A 17,322-nucleotide genomic window follows, 5' to 3' on the forward strand; every position below is an offset into this window, starting at 1 on the left:
TCCATTGGAGGAAGTGTTATTATGGATTCTGGACTCACATTTTGTCCAGACTTATTATTGTGGTGTTTTTATCAGCTGTTTGAACTCTCATTCTGACGGCACCCATTCACTGCAGAGTTCTCCACATCTGTTCTGATGAAGAAACAAACTCATCTACATTTTAGATGACCTGGGGGTAATAATGGTCTGAAATAAGCACCACTCTTTGCCTCAATAGCATCCCCACAGCCCATCTCTCTACACACCACTGCTGCATCTGATAGATCCCAGCCATCATCACACACTGTTCCCCACTGATCTTTATAGAAAACCTCCAATCTTCCAGAACAAGAGTTGTTGCCATTTACCAGTCTGACTGATTCAGACGTACTTGAAATGGTATTGCCTAGAACTTCATGTTACAGAATTTTTTTTTAAAAACACTGGCATTGTCTGTAAAAATATGCTTGTGTTAGTATTGATACTTACTCAGAAATAGAATGAGCAACATTGTAGCTTGTCACTAAATATATGGACACCACTGGATTTGACTGGAAAATTGCTAACAATTTCCACTCCTACAAATCTTTATAACACAAAATGACATAAACCAGTCATTAATATTAATGTTGACACCAGCAAGAAATACAAAAATAGATGCTATGCTATATTATCAAAATCTATATGCACAAAAAACAATCACTAAAATTTTATTTTTGAAGTGCAATTTTTAAACTCACATGCAATGTTCACTTCTGCTTTTGATTTTCTGTCCCTAAATTAGCAGGTTCACTCTTGTTAAAGCACATGATTAGAATCAGGCATATTTAAATGTTGAGGTTGCCTCCTACTCCATGTTAGGACATAGATTTGAGATTGAGGTTGAGGTTGGTTAAATCCATTTGGCTCTGGTTCCTCCCACTGACTTCAACAAAACCTTTTTACTACAAGTCCAAGAAGGTGAAATCAAATGTGTCTCACAAATAAGCATGGCATCAAAAAGCAAAAGCATTTAAGGTTCATATAGTGCATAAGTACATTCCTGAAGCAAATTTGGGGTACACATATATTTCTTTGAAACATAGCATCCATTCATTGTATATTTTGCAACTGCCCGGCTGAAATTAAGCGTGTCTCATGCATCATGCTGCTTTGAGTACTATTCTATTTGCATCTAAAATCTCATAGATTTGCTTTACTAAGTAACTTTGCATTCAGTCTTCAATATGATCCCCAGGTCTTAAATTTCACTTGTGCTAATAATCTGCTCGTAAAATAGTATTATACGACAACTACTCTAATAAATGTGAATGTAAAATTCTCCTTTTGTGTCTCTTTTTGTCCCAGTAAGGTGCTGATTCCACATACTCAAAACAGGTGTTATGCACCTGACAAATATTAAATCTGAGATGTAGCCATTTTGACTTTTGCAATTCCTAAAACACATTGCTTTACTGTGATATTATTATTAAAATTATTAAAAGTAGTTTAAGACAGACAGTTATATTGACCGCTGTGAAATAAGTTCCAGATCTTTTTAATCCATTCATCCATTAAACTGTATATTTGCCTTGAATATTATTGAAGCATATCCAGTGTGAAATCCATGGCTCACTAATTAGCTGCTTTGAATATTATTCAAATAACATTTAGGGGTTTTAGAACAATTTGCTTTACTGAATAAATAATGCAAAGAACTTTGAATCACAAAAACTATAATGTCTTCAGCCTTTCAATTTTAGGCTACACATGTATGTGTAATCATGTTCATCTTTTGTTATATCAGAAATGTACATACAGAACTCTTACGGCTAGGCAGTTGTATACTGTTACTAGAATCACAGTGTTCGCATGAAGTTAATGATTAAACTTATCTCAATGACATTTAGATCTCATTTTGTAATGTGGTTTGTTAATAGTGAATAATGGCCTAATGTAAAATTGTGAACAGCAAGAGGCAAAAAACAAACAAACATACAAACATGATATTAAGACTAAATTTATTATAGAAAATATTGTAAATAAAATAAAAAAAGAACGTTTAAACAAAATCAAGTGAACTGACTGACTGATTTGTGGCTAAATCTATTTGCTTTTATTTATCAGTTTTTAATTAAATATGCCTCTCACAAAATCACAAAATGTATAGTATGGAAGACCTTAGAAGACTTTCACAGACTACTTTTATAGTGATTTTTGGAGCTTGATAATATAAGCAAGGCAACCCCTTTCACTGTAGCCTATGCAAAACAACAGCTCGGACATTCTGTTAAACTTCTGTTTTGAAAAACGTGGAAGCTAGTAAAATGTAGGGTGAAATTAAGTGATAAATGCATAATTAAAGAGTATGCATGTTTGTATGTGTGCACAAGATACTCCTTGTTTTTCAAACTCAGACAGGCCTGCTAAGCTGAACATCTGAATCTTCATTGATCAGATAATTGCAGAATTAACTGAGGTGAAATTAAAATATGAACAATTTAACCAGTTTCTAAATGTCATAGTAATAAAATATTTTTTTTAAATTATAAAAAAGTATGCCTCATTTATTGTACCTATTGACATATGGCCATTTCTGCATTATCTGACCAGGAGTGCTGTGTGTTGCTCAGCCTCCCTCAACACTAACATACCTGATCAATACAGAGAAACTCAAAAGAGAATGTTCTACATTTTCTCTCTCTTTCTGTATTGGATTGGGCTGTGATGTTTGGGAGGCTTTAGGATGATCATGTGACACAGATCGTTCTGGCCCACGCAGGAGGTTTACTGTTATATGGAATCTGGTGAGTATCAGCTGCTGCTTTTGTTTTTGTGTTCTCCTTAACTTCCTGTCCCTTAATGCTGTTGCCATCAGCTTGGACTGACCCACTTCCTGCTGACCATACTGGACGCTCCAGATCCGCACTGACCGAATAAGGGTTCTCCAAAACTTTAAGCAGCTGTTGAACCTGAAAAGTTTTTTTTTTTTTTAGGTGAATACACCACAAAATGTCATTGTTTAAATTATTGCATTTCAATCATGACCTCTGACCTCTGAAAAATCACCCCTTTCAGCTGCTTCAATTGCATTCTGGGCAATGTAATTCCGCAGTACAACAGCAGGATTGGTGGAGTTCATAGATCTGACCCGTTCTTTCTCTACTGCAGCAGGGTCACTCACTTCGTCACATTCATGAGCCAGACGTCTCCTAACGTGGTGACCATATATATCAAAAGCCTTGAACTTTCAATTCATGGTAATTTAATAAGTCATTAAAACTTGTATATTCATTTATATTTATTTATTAACAAAATAAGAATTTGTACCTAGTATACATGAAAATAAAAGCTTGAATCTTGAATATGTATTTATACCTGTATTGTTTGACCCATCTCTGCCAATGATCTCTCTGCTTTATTTTTAGCTCGACCTCATTGATTACGAGAAGCTCCTTCAGCCTGCCAATCTTCTCCAGTTGCTTGGCGACCTCTGGCTGATTGGCTACCATGTTGAACATACCTGGATTTGTCTCAGCCATGGAGAGAATCATCTCCAACTCACTAAGAATGGACACAGAGGTACAACAAATGAAAGAAAATAAGGAAAACATAGTATAGGTGTTAAGTATCTCCAAACCTCCTTTTTACTTTTGAACATAAGAAATTATGAGGGGTCTCAACCATGGTTCAATAATCACAGTTACTGTAACTAAAACTAAAACCATAAAAATGTTCTTTACTTGAAATAAACGTTAACTGAAATCAAATAAAATAATTTAAGCTAGTTAAAAGGCAACATTTCTCATATTAATTTAGTTTAACTTGATATACTAAAATAACTAAAACCGAAAAAAATGAATAAAAAAACAATATATGCATACATTAAAAAAAACAAAAACATTAAAGATGTTTTTTAAAACATTGTCTCAAGCTATTTAAAAGTTGCTAGAGACAAACCAATGCAAATTCATTCAGACAACATACCAATTCTCTTGCCTTGTCTTTCTTGCAATGTGCTGACAGCATCACATTAAGAGAAGAATGCAGAGTACAGGGAAATTTAATTTTGGTCACTTTTGCTCAAAACAATAGATTCTTGCACTTCACAGTCTGAAAATAAAAATTAAAACTGCATATTTGTCGATATGCATAAACGATGAAACCGGTGAAAAATACATTAAATTGTTTATTAGTATGAAGATTAGACACTGAGAGGGTGCAGATACCGGGCTGCATTGTAGGATGATTGGCCACCTTTAGTTCTTCCAGCGAGGCACACTGTTCCACGATCAGTTCCACTACTGAGTCTGTGCTGTCCCTGTCTTTCTGTTCTCCTGCAGGACAGGACACGGCACTCAGCAGACGAAATGTGTTTGTGAAGTCTGCACCTGGAGCAGCGATAGATGAAAATATTAGGTAAGTAATTTGTTTTTGAGTAATCTGAGTCAACTTCCATCCAACTTTCCATTTTTATTCAACGGAAAGCCGGAAATATCTCCTCACTCTCACTATACCTGTGATGTGCATAGTCTTCAATAAATCAGCCACCAGCTCCACATCCTCTGGTTCTTGTTGTCTCAGAAGACCCAGCTTCCTCCTCATGATGTCCAGGTAGCAGTCCTGATAAATGGTCATGAACTCATCTAAAATGGCCCCTGCTTTGGCTGACTGGAGCTCCGTGCCAAGAGCTTCTGCCAAACGTGCCAAGTTCCAGAGGCAGACATATGGCTGAGCTTCATAAGAATAACGGCCTTTCTTATCAGAAGCATTGCTCACAAACTCAGGGTCAAACCTGCAAATAACAACAATGTAGTTTTTTAGAATACACTAATAAACCAAGCAATTAGTAAAAGCACAACTTCTTTCAGGATGTAATTCGGTTGCATTTACTGTATTTTTGTGCAATTTAAAGCACAGTTTCTGTAGAGCTAAACAAACCTGTCCATGAAGCCAAATGGGCCATAGTCTATAGTGAGTCCCAAGATGCTCATGTTGTCTGTGTTGAGAACTCCATGGCAAAATCCCACACTTTGCCACAGGGCAACCAGTTTGGCAGTCCTCACGGTCACCTTGCAGTTCCACAGAATATAAAATAATATAAAAATAAGGTTTTTATAGTGGGAAAGGGTTATTTTGATTATTAAAATGTTCTACACACTAATAAAATAAGTTTATATTATGAACTATTCACTGAAAGGTTCTTTAGGGAACCAAAATGGTTCTTTTATGATATTGCTGTGAAAACCCCTTTTTGGAATGTCTATTTTTAAGAGAGTACATACAAATTCTTGTTTTAAGGTAATAGTGATAAAGTGAAGCCTGTTTTTAAAATGTATATTATTGTTAAAACCTCTCTAAAGAAGGAAGCATTCCTCGCTTGGCGATCTAAATGTCTTCGTTGTATTTCAGGGTAGAATGTTTCAATGACATAATCCAGAAGTTGTGCACGAATATCAGTACGTCCAACACTAGGGCCATGTCTACCTGTGAAGTCATCCACAGGGTGGAAGATCTCAAACGATCCAAATCTGGTGAGAAATATAGAGAGAGCTATGAGTCAGGGTACAATGCTAACATTCAGTACAATTTAATGAAACTAAAAGTGCTGACCAATTTCAGTAGATCTCATAATTCAGAGCCAAAAAATGTTTTAGGGATATATTCAAACGGTAGATGGCAGAATTTAGGTATTAAGACTTTATATACTCTAAAATACTTGGACTAGCTTGGACAGGAGTAACATCTAAAAAAGGCCTCGTGAGAGATCTATCACATCTCAGTGTGGACCTGCAGTACCCTTAAACAGCTTCTCTACATCCTTTGCTGACACTAAACCCAGTATTAAGGCTGTACAACTCAATAAATAGTTTCTTTATTTAGCAAACTTCAGGATTTTGAACTTCATTTTTACAAAATTCATTTTTACAGCTTGGGATTATGGAAACGTAATGTGAGAAATTAATTTCTATGTGTGTCTGAGGATAGATATAAATAGAATTGCTCAACCTGATAAAGGTGGGTGCTATTCTGAGAACCACTGAGCACCTCTCTGGTCTGGGATTGCCACTGTAGAAGGCATCCCTCTGGACATAAAGGTCAGAGGTCACCAGTGATCCCGCTCGTGTTGTGGGAATTCCCAATGCAAGCATGGCCTCACTGCACAGGAACTCTCGAATGCTGGAGCGGAGCACTTTACGCCCATCAGACTGCCTACAATATACGCAGATACTAAAGCTTATTTTTTTTAAACAAAGCACATGGACATTTTTTACCCATTTTTGTTGGTTAATGTCTACCAGCAACTGTTTGGTTAAATTCTTCAAAATATCTTCTTTTGTGATCAACAGAAGAAACTCATACAGGTTTGGATCAACGTGAATGAAAGAATTTTAATTTTGGGTGAACTATCCCTTTTAGGATTTCAAGGTAGATGAATACATCTATTGTAATGGGTTAAGAGTGGATTTTGGCTCATTATTCATAGAATCATAGTGAAAGAGAGATCAACTTGAGTTAGACCACAATCTAGCCATTGTTAAGATTCTAAAATCCACATACAACACATAAGTCATGTTCTTAAGAATTACACTGTTTCAATCCAAAAAATACTTTTTGGAGAGTAAAATGGGAGTGTGGCACAATGTTTAATATTGGAAAAATACATTTCATTTTTGTCTTCTGTAGAGAACATATGCTTTTTGTTAACACAATGCATTACATAAACCTACTTACATATAAAATAAACAAATATTAAAACTTTTTAAAGCCTAAATTATGGCTTTTCTTTTTAATAAAATGTGTATATCTTTGCAATACATTTATGCATAATAAATTTCTTATTATTTTTAACAGACCAAAATGCAAAAAGCATTTATCTACCTTTCAAGTATTATTACACTTAATAGTGGATATTAAGGTGTTATTGATATCCTACATGTTACATGTACTTCCTATAGTAATAACAATAAATGATGCATAATTACATGCAACTAACAATAAACAAAACCCTCATTCTAACCCTAACAATATAGTAAGCACATGTAGTTAATTAAAATGACTAAGTACTTAAATGTATAATTACACTGTAACAAGGACAAAGGGAAATAAAGAGTAACCTATTACTTAATGCAGTGAAGCCAAAGCAACGGTACCGAGAATAAGGCGTCAGTCCAGCGCCTTTAACCTGAATTTCCCACCGACCACAGGGGCTTGTGCTGATCGGGTTAGAACTTTGCTCAGCACCGGCCTCCACCTCCCCCAGATAACACACAGCACCGTCACCCAGCTGCCCGGCGAAATGACCAAACTGGTGTCCGCAGTAGCAGTGCGCAGCGGGCTCAGAGCCCGGAATCACCCGAGAGCCGCTTAGATATTCAGCCCCGTGCGGGTCACATAAAACATCGTCCGCGTTCAGTCCCAGTAAAGCAAGAGCCGCTTCCGATACCGCGACGAATGTGGGCTTGAGCAGAGGCTGCGGCTGAACACGGGAAAAACACGCTCCCGTCACGGTCCGTGAGCCCGGTTCTAGTGACGAATCCAACGGGAGTTTTTTCAATGCAACGTTGTTGAACTTAAGTCTTTGCAGTGGCGTGACACTTTGGGCCATTCTGATACTAATGACAGTTTGTCTTGCACTTGCACTGTGATCCGTTTGCAGCTCTGCTCAAGAACATAATCCTTTGATGGATTAATGACTCAACACTGAGCACACAGAAAACCACAACAACTCTATCTATCTATCTATCTATCTATCTATCTATCTATCTATCTATCTATATAATCTTATTACCATGCACCATCTGCAGTAATACATTTTACAGAAAGAGTAGTCTGAAGGATCTAATCATAGTTGTTTGCAGGTTGAAACTGAGATAAATTCCAATCACCTGGCAGGCCATTAAAGAGGCATCACTGACTGTCCCAGATCCCAATGATTCATCACTCGCTTGTAATTGCAGCAGGGGTTGTGAAAAAGAAATACAGACTATCATAAATAAGAATGTTTAAAATCACAGATTGAGGTTTGGTCAGCTACCTTTTGGGAGCCAAAATATAAATCAAGAGTCTATCCATTTTAAAAAGTACAATAAAATGCACCATTTTGCTTCAAACTCCCAACCAGATAGAGCTGTGCATAGTGGGTTCAAACGTGGATTGTCTACAACGTTAATAGCTGCTGGCATGCAGTTGTTCAACACATATTTTTACATATGAAAATAAAAATCACATATTTCAATTCACGTTTTTAATTTGCTGCTCTTCAAACTCATATTCGATCTGGCTCCATTCGTCTAAGTACTGCAGTTTTCACGATTGGGAATCAGATCCCAATAAATTAATGATTGGGAATCAGATCCCAATAAACAAATAAAACCAAGTTTTAGCCATGCATTTTTCTTGTTTAATATTCTGTTTCAGTATATTAAATGAAATGGGTTGCAAGTGGCAATTCACAATGATGAATAATCACATTATTGTCACTAAAACAGCAAGGTTTAATACAACAACATGTGCACTTGGTCATGCATTCTGTATTAGAAATTAATTTAATATTGTTATTATTTTATGTTTATTTTTAAGAACAATACATATTTTTGTCTTTTTTCTTTCTTTTAATTGACAATATTTATATAATCAATGTACAATTACAATTACCTGCCGGTGAAGCATTCAAAAGCAAATCAGTATACTGTTTAGAAACCCCATGCACTTCACAATCAGTGTAACATATCTAATGGGCCATAAATAGAAAAACTATTTACAGAATATGAGACACAGTATATAGACAATTTCTAACTTTTTATACATAATATTTCAGTCAGTAATGGAAGCTAAATGGATTATTGGACAAAAACATTAGTCATTCAGAGTCATGCAACAATCAGAAAGTTAATTATATATAAGATAATGCACATATTTTACTCTAACTAGACATTCAATCTAACCTTTACAACACACTTGCAGTGTTTATTTGTAGCATTTGTCCGAAAAATGTTTACTGGTCTCTTCTGTAAAAACTGATCTGGACTCAAGAAACTGCAGCAAGTATATGAAAGTCTAGAAAAAGCAAATACTTGATGCTTTTTTTATTTCAACGGGCTCGTCTTCGCAGTCTGGGTGAAAGACGATTGGCAAGTAGACATGCGAGGGCTATACCTGCCACCTGGGTGAAAGCAAGGCCCAGGACTGTTGCTGCAATATGAAAGACATTGTCATTTACCAAGCTGAAGACTTTGAGGAAACAACCGTGAGTGTGAATCCCTGCGAGCTTGATGTTCCTGAATCCACTCTCTGGCAATGGTCTATTGCGACAGCCTTTACGTTTAATACAACAACTGTCTGGTAATGACACAGAGGAATCATTCCCCAAACTTCCTGTTGAGTAAACAGCATCTTGAATAGCCCAATCAGACATGAGCCAATCCCGCCAACCCTCAGCGCCACAGCACTCAAGCGCCCTCTGCAGGCTGTCCAGTGCGTCTGCGTGGCCCTCGTCTTCTCCATAGTCCAAAACAGCTTTCTTAAGCCCACTACGGAAACCTTCAGCAATATCCTCCCTGTAAAAGAGCCCTGAGAGACCCGCCGCTAGTCCACCCATGAGTGTGGCCAACTGGAAGAAGCCGTATGCCCGCAGAAGGTAAGGAAGGTTGGCAGCCACTCCCAAACATCCCAAAAAGCCCCAAGCGGTCACAGCAGCACCTGTGCCTAACAAGATGATTGGCGCATTTGGGTAGCGGTTCGCAGAGAGTAGCATGTAGTCGGACAACGAAGCCTGCGCCCAGACACCTAGGGTGAAGATTGCAAGGCCTGCTGCCCAAAAAAGGAAGCTGAAAATCAGGAGTGCAAGGCGCAGCAAGGGCATGACTCCCACCGCCCGGCAGCACGGTGGGGCGGCACCCACTGCAGGCACAGGGGGCGCCAGCGAGGCCTCCGAGCACAGCGATAACGAAAGACGTTGCTGTTGGTCAGTGTACTCTCGGGAGGGTGAGAGCAGATATCCAGGAAGCGCCGAAGGCCGTCGGGAAATGGAAGGTAAAGCCGGTCGAATTGGGGAAGACAGTCTTTGAGCACCGTGCAGCTCTCTTTCCCACTCTTTTGCACGGCAGGGGCTTGGCCGAGCTGGTAGCGAGTCGTAAGGCGGCACAGAGCTCATGGCGCTGTCTTGTGCTTTATCTACCACCATTTCACTCTCTCTCTTTTACTCCTCCCTTTGTTTCGTCTTTCCTCATCTCTACCGCCTGTGTTTTACGGCCAGTCATCAACCCACCAGTGCCTATTCACACCCTCGTTTCACCATAAATCATCTTTGGATGAACGCATGGCACGCTTATCTTCACCTGCAGATTCTCCGTCCTCTATCCGATGTTTATTTGCGACATTTCTTGCACTCTCTTGATACCCCTGCAATGGCTGTCTGACTACACTGCGTCTCTGATGATATGAAGGGGGGTTGGTAATTATATGGCTATGATGCTGTTAACCCACACCACCCTGATCTCCTTCTACTGGCGCAGGAGCCATCGGTTCAGGATCATAAATGTCTGTTCTGATCGATATGTGGCCTTTATAAACCTTTAATAATCTAATGTCTTTACAACTTTGCTATTGATTAGTTTTTAGATTAAATCTTATAGATTTTCAGAATTACTCATTCATGTTATGTGTGTTGGTGCATATTCAAGGACACACTTTATAGCACTTTAAACAGGATTGAATGATGTGAATATTGAATTTGCTTTGACTTCATTGGCACATTCACTGGTATTAAAACATAAAACTTTTAACAGCATTGAAAGAGTTTATGGTAACACTTTACAACAAGGTTAATTAGTTAATATTAGTTAACTACTTTAGTTAACATGAACTAAGCATGAACAATACTTCTACAGCATTTATTAATCCTAATGTTAATTTCAACATTTATTAATACATTATTAAAATTAAATGTTGTGCGTGAATTTACAGAATATGAGACACAGTATATAGACAATTTCTAACTTTTTATACATAATATTTCAGTCAGTAATGGAAGCTAAATGGATTATTGGACAAAAACATTAGTCATTCAGGGTCATGCAACAATCAGAAAGTTAATTATATATAAGATAATGCACATATTTTACTCTACCTAGACATTCAATCTAACCTTTACAACACACTTGCAGTGTTTATTTGTAGCATTTGTCTGAAAAATGTTTACTGGTCTCTTCTGTAAAAACTGATCTGGACTCAAGAAACTGCAGCAAGTATATGAAAGTCTAGAAAAAGCAAATACTTGATGCTTTTCTAATGTTAATTTCAACATTTATTAATACATTATTAAAATTAAATGTTGTGCGTGTTAACATTAGTTAAAGGGTTAGTTCACGCAAAAATGAAAATTAGCCCACAAATTACTCACCCTCAAGTTATCCTAGGTGTATATGACTTTCTTCTTTCAGACGAATCCAGTCTGAGTTATGTCAAACATTGTCTTTGATCTTTCAAGCTGTTTAATGCCACTCAGCGGGTGTTGCATGCATCAGCCCAAAAGAAGTTAAATAAAAAGCGCCCATCCATAAAAAAAAAGTGCCTCACACGGCTCTGGGGGGTGAACAAAGGCATCTTGTAGAGAATCGATGCGTTTTTATAAGAAAAATATCCATATTCAAAATGTAATAATCACTTTAATGTAGCTTGCGCCAACAGTCCTACACGGAAGCAGCTCCGGGCGGATGACGTATGAGGTCAGTGTTGCGCATGCGCCGGTGAGTCTCGTGAAAACCAACGTTTGTTAACAGGAGCAAAGGAAGCCAAGTTTCCTTCCTTTAGCATCAATTAGCTACAGGAGGCCTTTGTTCACCCCCCAGAGCCGTGTGAGGCACTTTTTTTTTATGGATGGGCGCTTTTTATTTAACTTCTTTTGGACTGATACATGCAACACCCGCTGAGTGCTATTAAACAGCTTGAAAGACTCCGACTGGATTCGTCTGAAAGAAGAAAGTCATATACACCTAGGATGAATTGAGGGTGAGTAATTTGTGGGCTAATTTTCATTTTTGGGTGAACTAACCCTTTAATGCACTGTGAATTAACATGAACTAACAACGAACAACTGTATTTTCATTAACTAACAAAGATTAATAAATACTATAATAAATGTATTGTTCATGGTTTGTTCATGTTAGTGAATACATTAACAAGCATTAACTAATGGAACCTTACTGTAAATCGTTACCGAGTTTACATGAATGTTGACTTGTTGGCTGACTTGTTGGACCTTCACAATCAGGTCAAATTTTTTTTGAATACACAACAATTAATTCGTTTTAATTTAATTCTAAAATGATTTGTAATAAGTATTCATATGCATCTAAGCACAAACATAAAAAGAAAGAATGATGTTTGACATACCTTCACTTTTTCTCGTGTTGTGCTCCAGTTCATCCAAACCATGTAAAAAAGCAAAATACAAAGTCAACAGGCCTCAGTACTCAGGTAAGATGAAGAAGCATCATCAAGACACACAATAAATTCTCTAACGTTAACCTGCTGACAACTTATAGCACAAATTCCACGATTTTTCCCCCATAATAAATGTTCCATAATACTCGATTGCATTTCTATTTATCTTATGCACTTTGTCACACTCCAAAGATGGATTTTACTTATCTGTTATGCCATGTATCCTTTAATCACTTGCAAATTTATACATTTACACATTTTGTCTTACATCAGTGACAGCGCATCCGTTCTCCGCCAGACCTGAAGCGGTGTCGTGCGCCTTCAAACATGTTTAAAAAGCGCGGAATAAAGACCTACTTCCGGTTATTTCCGGTATCGCGGATGAGCGTTGTTGTTCGTTGCTTCGGTCAACTTCACGATAGTCGTTCGCCTGTGCGTTTAACCGCTATTATGGTTTAATTCTGTGACACGATGCGTTCAGAGTTTGATTAAAAGAGAAATATCGAATTATTCTAACCTTAAATAATGGAACTCCTTAACGTAGAGAGTCGCGAGGCAGGTGAGTTTTAATTAGCTTGTGAGCTAAATGCAAAGAGAGTGAAGCTAGCACAACCAATCCTATTAAAGTTGCTCACACACACACACACCACACCACACCACACCACACAACTCAAAACACATTTGGTTATATTATTTTTAGAAAGGACCCGGTAAAAAAATAATCATATTTTGTTCTTTACTTTGCCATTATTGGAACTGTATTGTTAGAAAAACATTTCTAAAAGGTGTGCATTATAAATAATGACATAATACATTTATACTCTAGTTAGATTAGAACGCTATTCATATTATTACTTAAAATTACTCCTTAAAACAACATTTAATTTGCTTTGTGTTTAATATTTAAGAGTAGTTAAAGTTCTCCGCATGCATGTAAAGGTTAATGTGCAATATATCAAATTATTATTTTTGAGCCATGTAACTTTTGCACTCCACCTGTTACAGGTTAACTTGTTTAGCGTTAACACAACTATAAACCTGATTTCTTCCATTTCTAAAATGTTATTGTCTATATGAATTGATGTGTGTGTGCATTCAGTTCGTTAAAACGAGAATTAAATTTTTAAATCAAAATTACAATTTAATGCATCCTAATAAAGTTTATCAGAATTATTAAGATCTTTTTATATTATACTCTGATATTTATATGCTGTTTTTCCCCCTCTTCTCCCCCAAGCTCTCCCTCTCTCTGCACTGCGGCTGGTTGTGCCACCTCTTCGGCTGATGTCAGCGTTTCTATGGCAGGTGGTTCAGCGTCGTAATGTGACACAGTATGGGAAGCTGGAGCAATTTGTGGTGCTGGTGACCGAGACCGTGCCAGACATCATGAGTCGAAGTCTGGTTAATAAACTGATCTTTCATAATTTTTAAATCAAAATTACAATTTAATGCATCCTAATAAAGTTTATCAGAATTATTAAGATCTTTTTATATTATACTCTGATATTTATATGCTGTTTTTCCCCCTCTTCTCCCCCAAGCTCTCCCTCTCTCTGCACTGCGTCTGGTTGTGCCACCTCTTCGGCTGATGTCAGCGTTTCTATGGCAGGTGGTTCAGCGTCGTAATGTGACACAGTATGGGAAGCTGGAGCAATTTGTGGTGCTGGTGACCGAGACCGTGCCAGACATCATGAGTCGAAGTCTGGTTAATAAACTGATCTTTCACCTGCGGAAAAAGGTAGTCATAATTAAGCAAAATATTTAATGTACTTGTTTTATTATTATTTTTTGAAATACTGCAGTCTGAGACAAGTAACTTGGGTTTTTGTTTCTTTTAGGTGATATTAGAGCTTTGTCTGAAAGATAAAATGCCAGATCTGTGGATCATTCAAGCACATCTGGATTCTCTTCGAAATCTCACACACAAAGTAATTAATGTTGTTTTTGTAATTGCACTAAACATATACAGAAATTCAGTTTTAGCAAGTTATCAGTGTCTTGTTTTTTTTCTTTTTCTCAATTTGTTGCAGTGTAAAGATGTGGAAAGTGAGATCATCAATAACAAATTTATCAGATTGGTGCACAGCATTTTAGAGGACGCAGAAAAGAAAGAGAATTTCATACAGGTTATATTTGCTCACCTCTTTCTTGTCTTTTAGAGCTTTTTTTCTATTCACATTTCTGTGAAGAGAATCTATAGCATGCATGAAAATTGTTAAATGTTTTTCCATATTTCTCCACTGTTTCTTTGTCTTCAGCATGTCTTCCCTGTAGAATATGGATCAGGATATGATGCAGTATTACAGAGCCTTGCATGGGAGTTCCTGTCTCGAGTGGAAGACCTGCTGCCGGTGCCCAGCCTCAAAGAGGTGTGTCCTCGATGAAAGACTGCACAATGCATTGAAAAAAAATGAAGTAAACGGTCCATCTACAATAAAAAAATAATTTTTTTAAAAATTAAAGGTGAATCTGATCTGAAATTTTATGTTGAATTTCTCAGACAGCCTCACGTCTTTGTGGCGGCCTCTCGATGATGGAGGAGATTGTGCAGCCACTCTCAGATCCAGCTGAGATCAAGGATGTTCTCCAGCACTTCAAAACCAAAAGACTGCACACAAGAAACAATGAGCAATCTCAGAGAGTTATCAGTGAAAGTGAGCTTTACTGTTGCTTCTTTACCATATTTGTTTGCATGGGTTGAAAACGCAGTGAGACATTTAATTTATATTGAATTAATGTGAAACTTTCAAAACATGTCTGGGTCATATTTTGCCCCAAAAATTGAAAGAAATATGAGGTAATGATTTAAAAAAAACACTATCATCCTGAAAATAAGCTTAATTTGTTAAAAAAAATTATACATTTATTAAGCAATTTCAATAAAGAAAATGTATTATTTATTAGGACTTTTTTTGCATTATGGCATTATATTATGATAATAAGGATCACTATATTTTTTGGTGAAATGTGACCTAGTATAATTGAGATACTATTGTAGTTTATAGTTGTTTTAATTTTAAAGTAGGGCTGCACGATTAATCGCATGCGATATTTAACGCGCATCTTGTCAGAAAGCCGGTTCTTTAATCAGCGGTAAATCTCCATCACCTGCGTGCTGTCACATTGAGCAGCATTAACTACACAGAGCCATTGTTCACTGACGAGCTGCGCTAAAAATCGCGCGAATATGAACGTGGTTTGGCGCAGCTCGTCAGTGAACAACGGCTCTGTGTAGTTAATGCTGCTCAATGTGACAGCACGCAGGTGATGGAGATTTACCGCTGATTAAAGAACCGGCTTTACTGATAAGATGCGCGTTAAATATCGCTTGCGATTAATCGTGCAGCCCTATTTTAAAGTTTTAGTTTTTTTTTTTTTTTAAGTAAATTTGGTTGTGCATGTCATTTTTATTAGTTTTTTCTTTAAATGTCTATAGTTTAAGTCTTTAAAAAAAAAAATTTATAAAGTTATTTTAGTTTGTAGGTTTAAGCTAAATGACAATGAGAAATGTTGCCAGCTGAAATGTTTTTTTTTTGTTTTTTTTATACTTTATTTCAGTTAAAGTTTATTTTATTTTAAGTAATGAAAATATTTTTATGGTATTGTTTTAGTCAACTATAATAACCTAAATATTTTCTAAGATTTTTTTTTCTTCTTCCCTCTTTTGGTCTGTACAGTGTCCATTCCTTCTTCAGCTGAAGTAGTTTGTTTGCCTCATCCAATCGCACAAGAATCTGTCTCGTCTGCCATTACCATTGAACATGAGGAAACTTTGCCCCCCACCTCCATTGCACAAGAGACTATTATCATCGAATCAGAAGGCACAGAGAACCTATCAGAATCCGATCACGCGGCCATCGCCATAATGAGCCCTTCTCAGAGTTACACAGAAGAGGCTGAGCCTTTAGCTGACAGTGAGGAGTTCACCGCAATAGCTAGCACTGAAGAAGCAGAGGAAGGCTTACAACAAGAAGAGGTACTTTGTGAAGAGAAAGACTCGGGCGTCTGTGAAGTCCAGCAGATCTACCTGACCACGGATGGCTCCACCGTGGTGGTGTCAGAGTTTGAGAACGAGGGAGAGGAGGCGACTCAACTGCAGTTCCTAGAGCAATCAGAGATGGTGGAAACGTCTGGTGTGAGGCAAGTCAGTTTAGAGCAGTGGATCTCAGAATTAACTGGAAAGGGCATCTCTCTACCAGTTTTGCCTCCAACTCCTGTTGAAATTGTGAGGGAGGAGACCGTCTACGTTCCTGTCATAGAAAGACCACCGTCTGTGAAGTCTATCATCCACAGAAAGAGCAGTCCGCCTCGAGCCGCAGTTTCCAAAAAGGTAGCGGCCACTCCTTCTGAGTCCCAGACAATGCAGGAGGAGAAAAGACACAGCTGTCCCGAGTGTCACAAAGAGTTCCGCTTCGAATGCCTGCTGAGGAATCACATGCGCACTCACACGGGCGAGCGGCCATTCCAGTGTTCAGACTGTGGTAAAAGCTTCAGGTGCCTCAGCTTCTTGACCAATCACATCAAAACGCACTCCCTCACCAGACCTTTCAAATGCATGCAGTGCATCAAGACCTTTCGCAAGAAAGCAGACCTCATCAAGCACATCCGTGTGCACACTGGTGAGAAACCATACAAGTGCACCATCTGTGGCAAAAGCTTCTCCCAAGGCTCATACTTGAAGATTCACCGTGAATGCCACACCTCAGAGAACCTGCACCAGTGTCCTCACTGCGACAAAAGCTTCCCGACTGCATTTAAGCTGTCCATTCACGTCCGCTACCACTCCATGGAGCGCTCGTACCAGTGTAACCAATGCGGGAAGAGTTTCATCTATGCCAGCCTCCTACGAAGACACAAAGGTTATCATGCAGGTGAGCGCCAGTATCTGTGCTCCATCTGCGGCAAGTCCTTCGTCTA

At 37.9% G+C, this 17,322-nt stretch overlaps 3 protein-coding genes across 7 annotated transcripts in view; 1 reads left to right on the forward strand and 2 right to left on the reverse strand.

Moving 5' to 3' along the window:
- Positions 1–1,996: 1,996 nt before the first annotated feature.
- Positions 1,997–12,432, reverse strand: LOC107579362 (selenoprotein O-like). Of its 4 annotated transcripts, none has more exons than XM_016265214.1 (10): positions 12,355–12,432; positions 5,968–6,171; positions 5,312–5,489; positions 4,900–5,030; positions 4,476–4,753; positions 4,216–4,349; positions 3,946–3,977; positions 3,337–3,522; positions 3,014–3,170; positions 1,997–2,930 (listed from the first exon to the last, which is right to left on the reverse strand). In XM_016265214.1, exons 2-10 carry the CDS (start codon positions 6,108–6,110, stop codon positions 2,709–2,711), a joined length of 1,461 nt encoding a protein of 486 aa, XP_016120700.1. In that variant the 5' UTR covers positions 6,111–6,171; positions 12,355–12,432; the 3' UTR covers positions 1,997–2,708. The 4 variants fall into 4 exon arrangements, with proteins under 4 accessions (XP_016120700.1, XP_016120684.1, XP_016120693.1 ...); XM_016265198.1 differs by lacking the exon at positions 12,355–12,432 and adding an exon at positions 7,113–7,657; XM_016265207.1 differs by lacking the exon at positions 12,355–12,432 and adding an exon at positions 7,084–7,197.
- On the reverse strand, positions 8,895–10,544 carry LOC107579553 (tetraspanin-7-like). The gene has a single exon (XM_016265374.1). The coding sequence runs from the start codon at positions 10,142–10,144 to the stop codon at positions 9,053–9,055; it is 1,092 nt and encodes a 363-aa protein (XP_016120860.1). The 5' UTR covers positions 10,145–10,544; the 3' UTR covers positions 8,895–9,052.
- Positions 12,433–12,899: 467 nt separating the features above from the next.
- LOC107579331 (zinc finger protein 502-like) overlaps positions 12,900–17,322 on the forward strand; it is a 7,594-nt gene continuing 3,171 nt past the window's right edge. The window contains exons 1-7 of one of the 2 annotated variants that reach the window (XM_016265181.1): positions 12,900–12,964; positions 13,947–14,143; positions 14,244–14,333; positions 14,436–14,531; positions 14,664–14,774; positions 14,906–15,059; positions 16,083–17,310. In XM_016265181.1, coding sequence (XP_016120667.1) covers positions 12,931–12,964; positions 13,947–14,143; positions 14,244–14,333; positions 14,436–14,531; positions 14,664–14,774; positions 14,906–15,059; positions 16,083–17,310 — 1,910 coding nt within the window. In that variant the 5' untranslated portion in view covers positions 12,900–12,930. The remainder of the gene's footprint in view (positions 12,965–13,946; positions 14,144–14,243; positions 14,334–14,435; positions 14,532–14,663; positions 14,775–14,905; positions 15,060–16,082; positions 17,311–17,322) is intronic. The other variant, XM_016265177.1, reaches the window with a different exon arrangement.

The sequence above is a fragment of the Sinocyclocheilus grahami genome, unplaced genomic scaffold, assembly GCF_001515645.1.
Source record: "Sinocyclocheilus grahami isolate Dianchi unplaced genomic scaffold, SAMN03320097.WGS_v1.1 scaffold33.1, whole genome shotgun sequence".
In the NCBI taxonomy this organism is placed as follows: Eukaryota; Metazoa; Chordata; class Actinopteri; order Cypriniformes; family Cyprinidae; genus Sinocyclocheilus; species Sinocyclocheilus grahami.

Bases quoted from the DNA above. Each gene is read 5' to 3' on its own strand.
- LOC107579362 (XM_016265198.1), bottom strand. From the start codon at position 7,567: ATGGCCCAAAGTGTCACGCCACTGCAAAGACTTAAGTTCAACAACGTT. The intron at 4,754-4,899 runs GTTTGTTTAGCT...TGTTATTTGCAG, and splicing joins CCATTTGGCTTCATGGACAG to GTTTGACCCTGAGTTTGTGA. The intron at 3,523-3,945 runs GTATGTTGTCTG...GTCCATTCTTAG, and splicing joins AAGACAAGGCAAGAGAATTG to TGAGTTGGAGATGATTCTCT.
- LOC107579553 (XM_016265374.1), bottom strand. From the start codon at position 10,144: ATGGTGGTAGATAAAGCACAAGACAGCGCCATGAGCTCTGTGCCGCCT.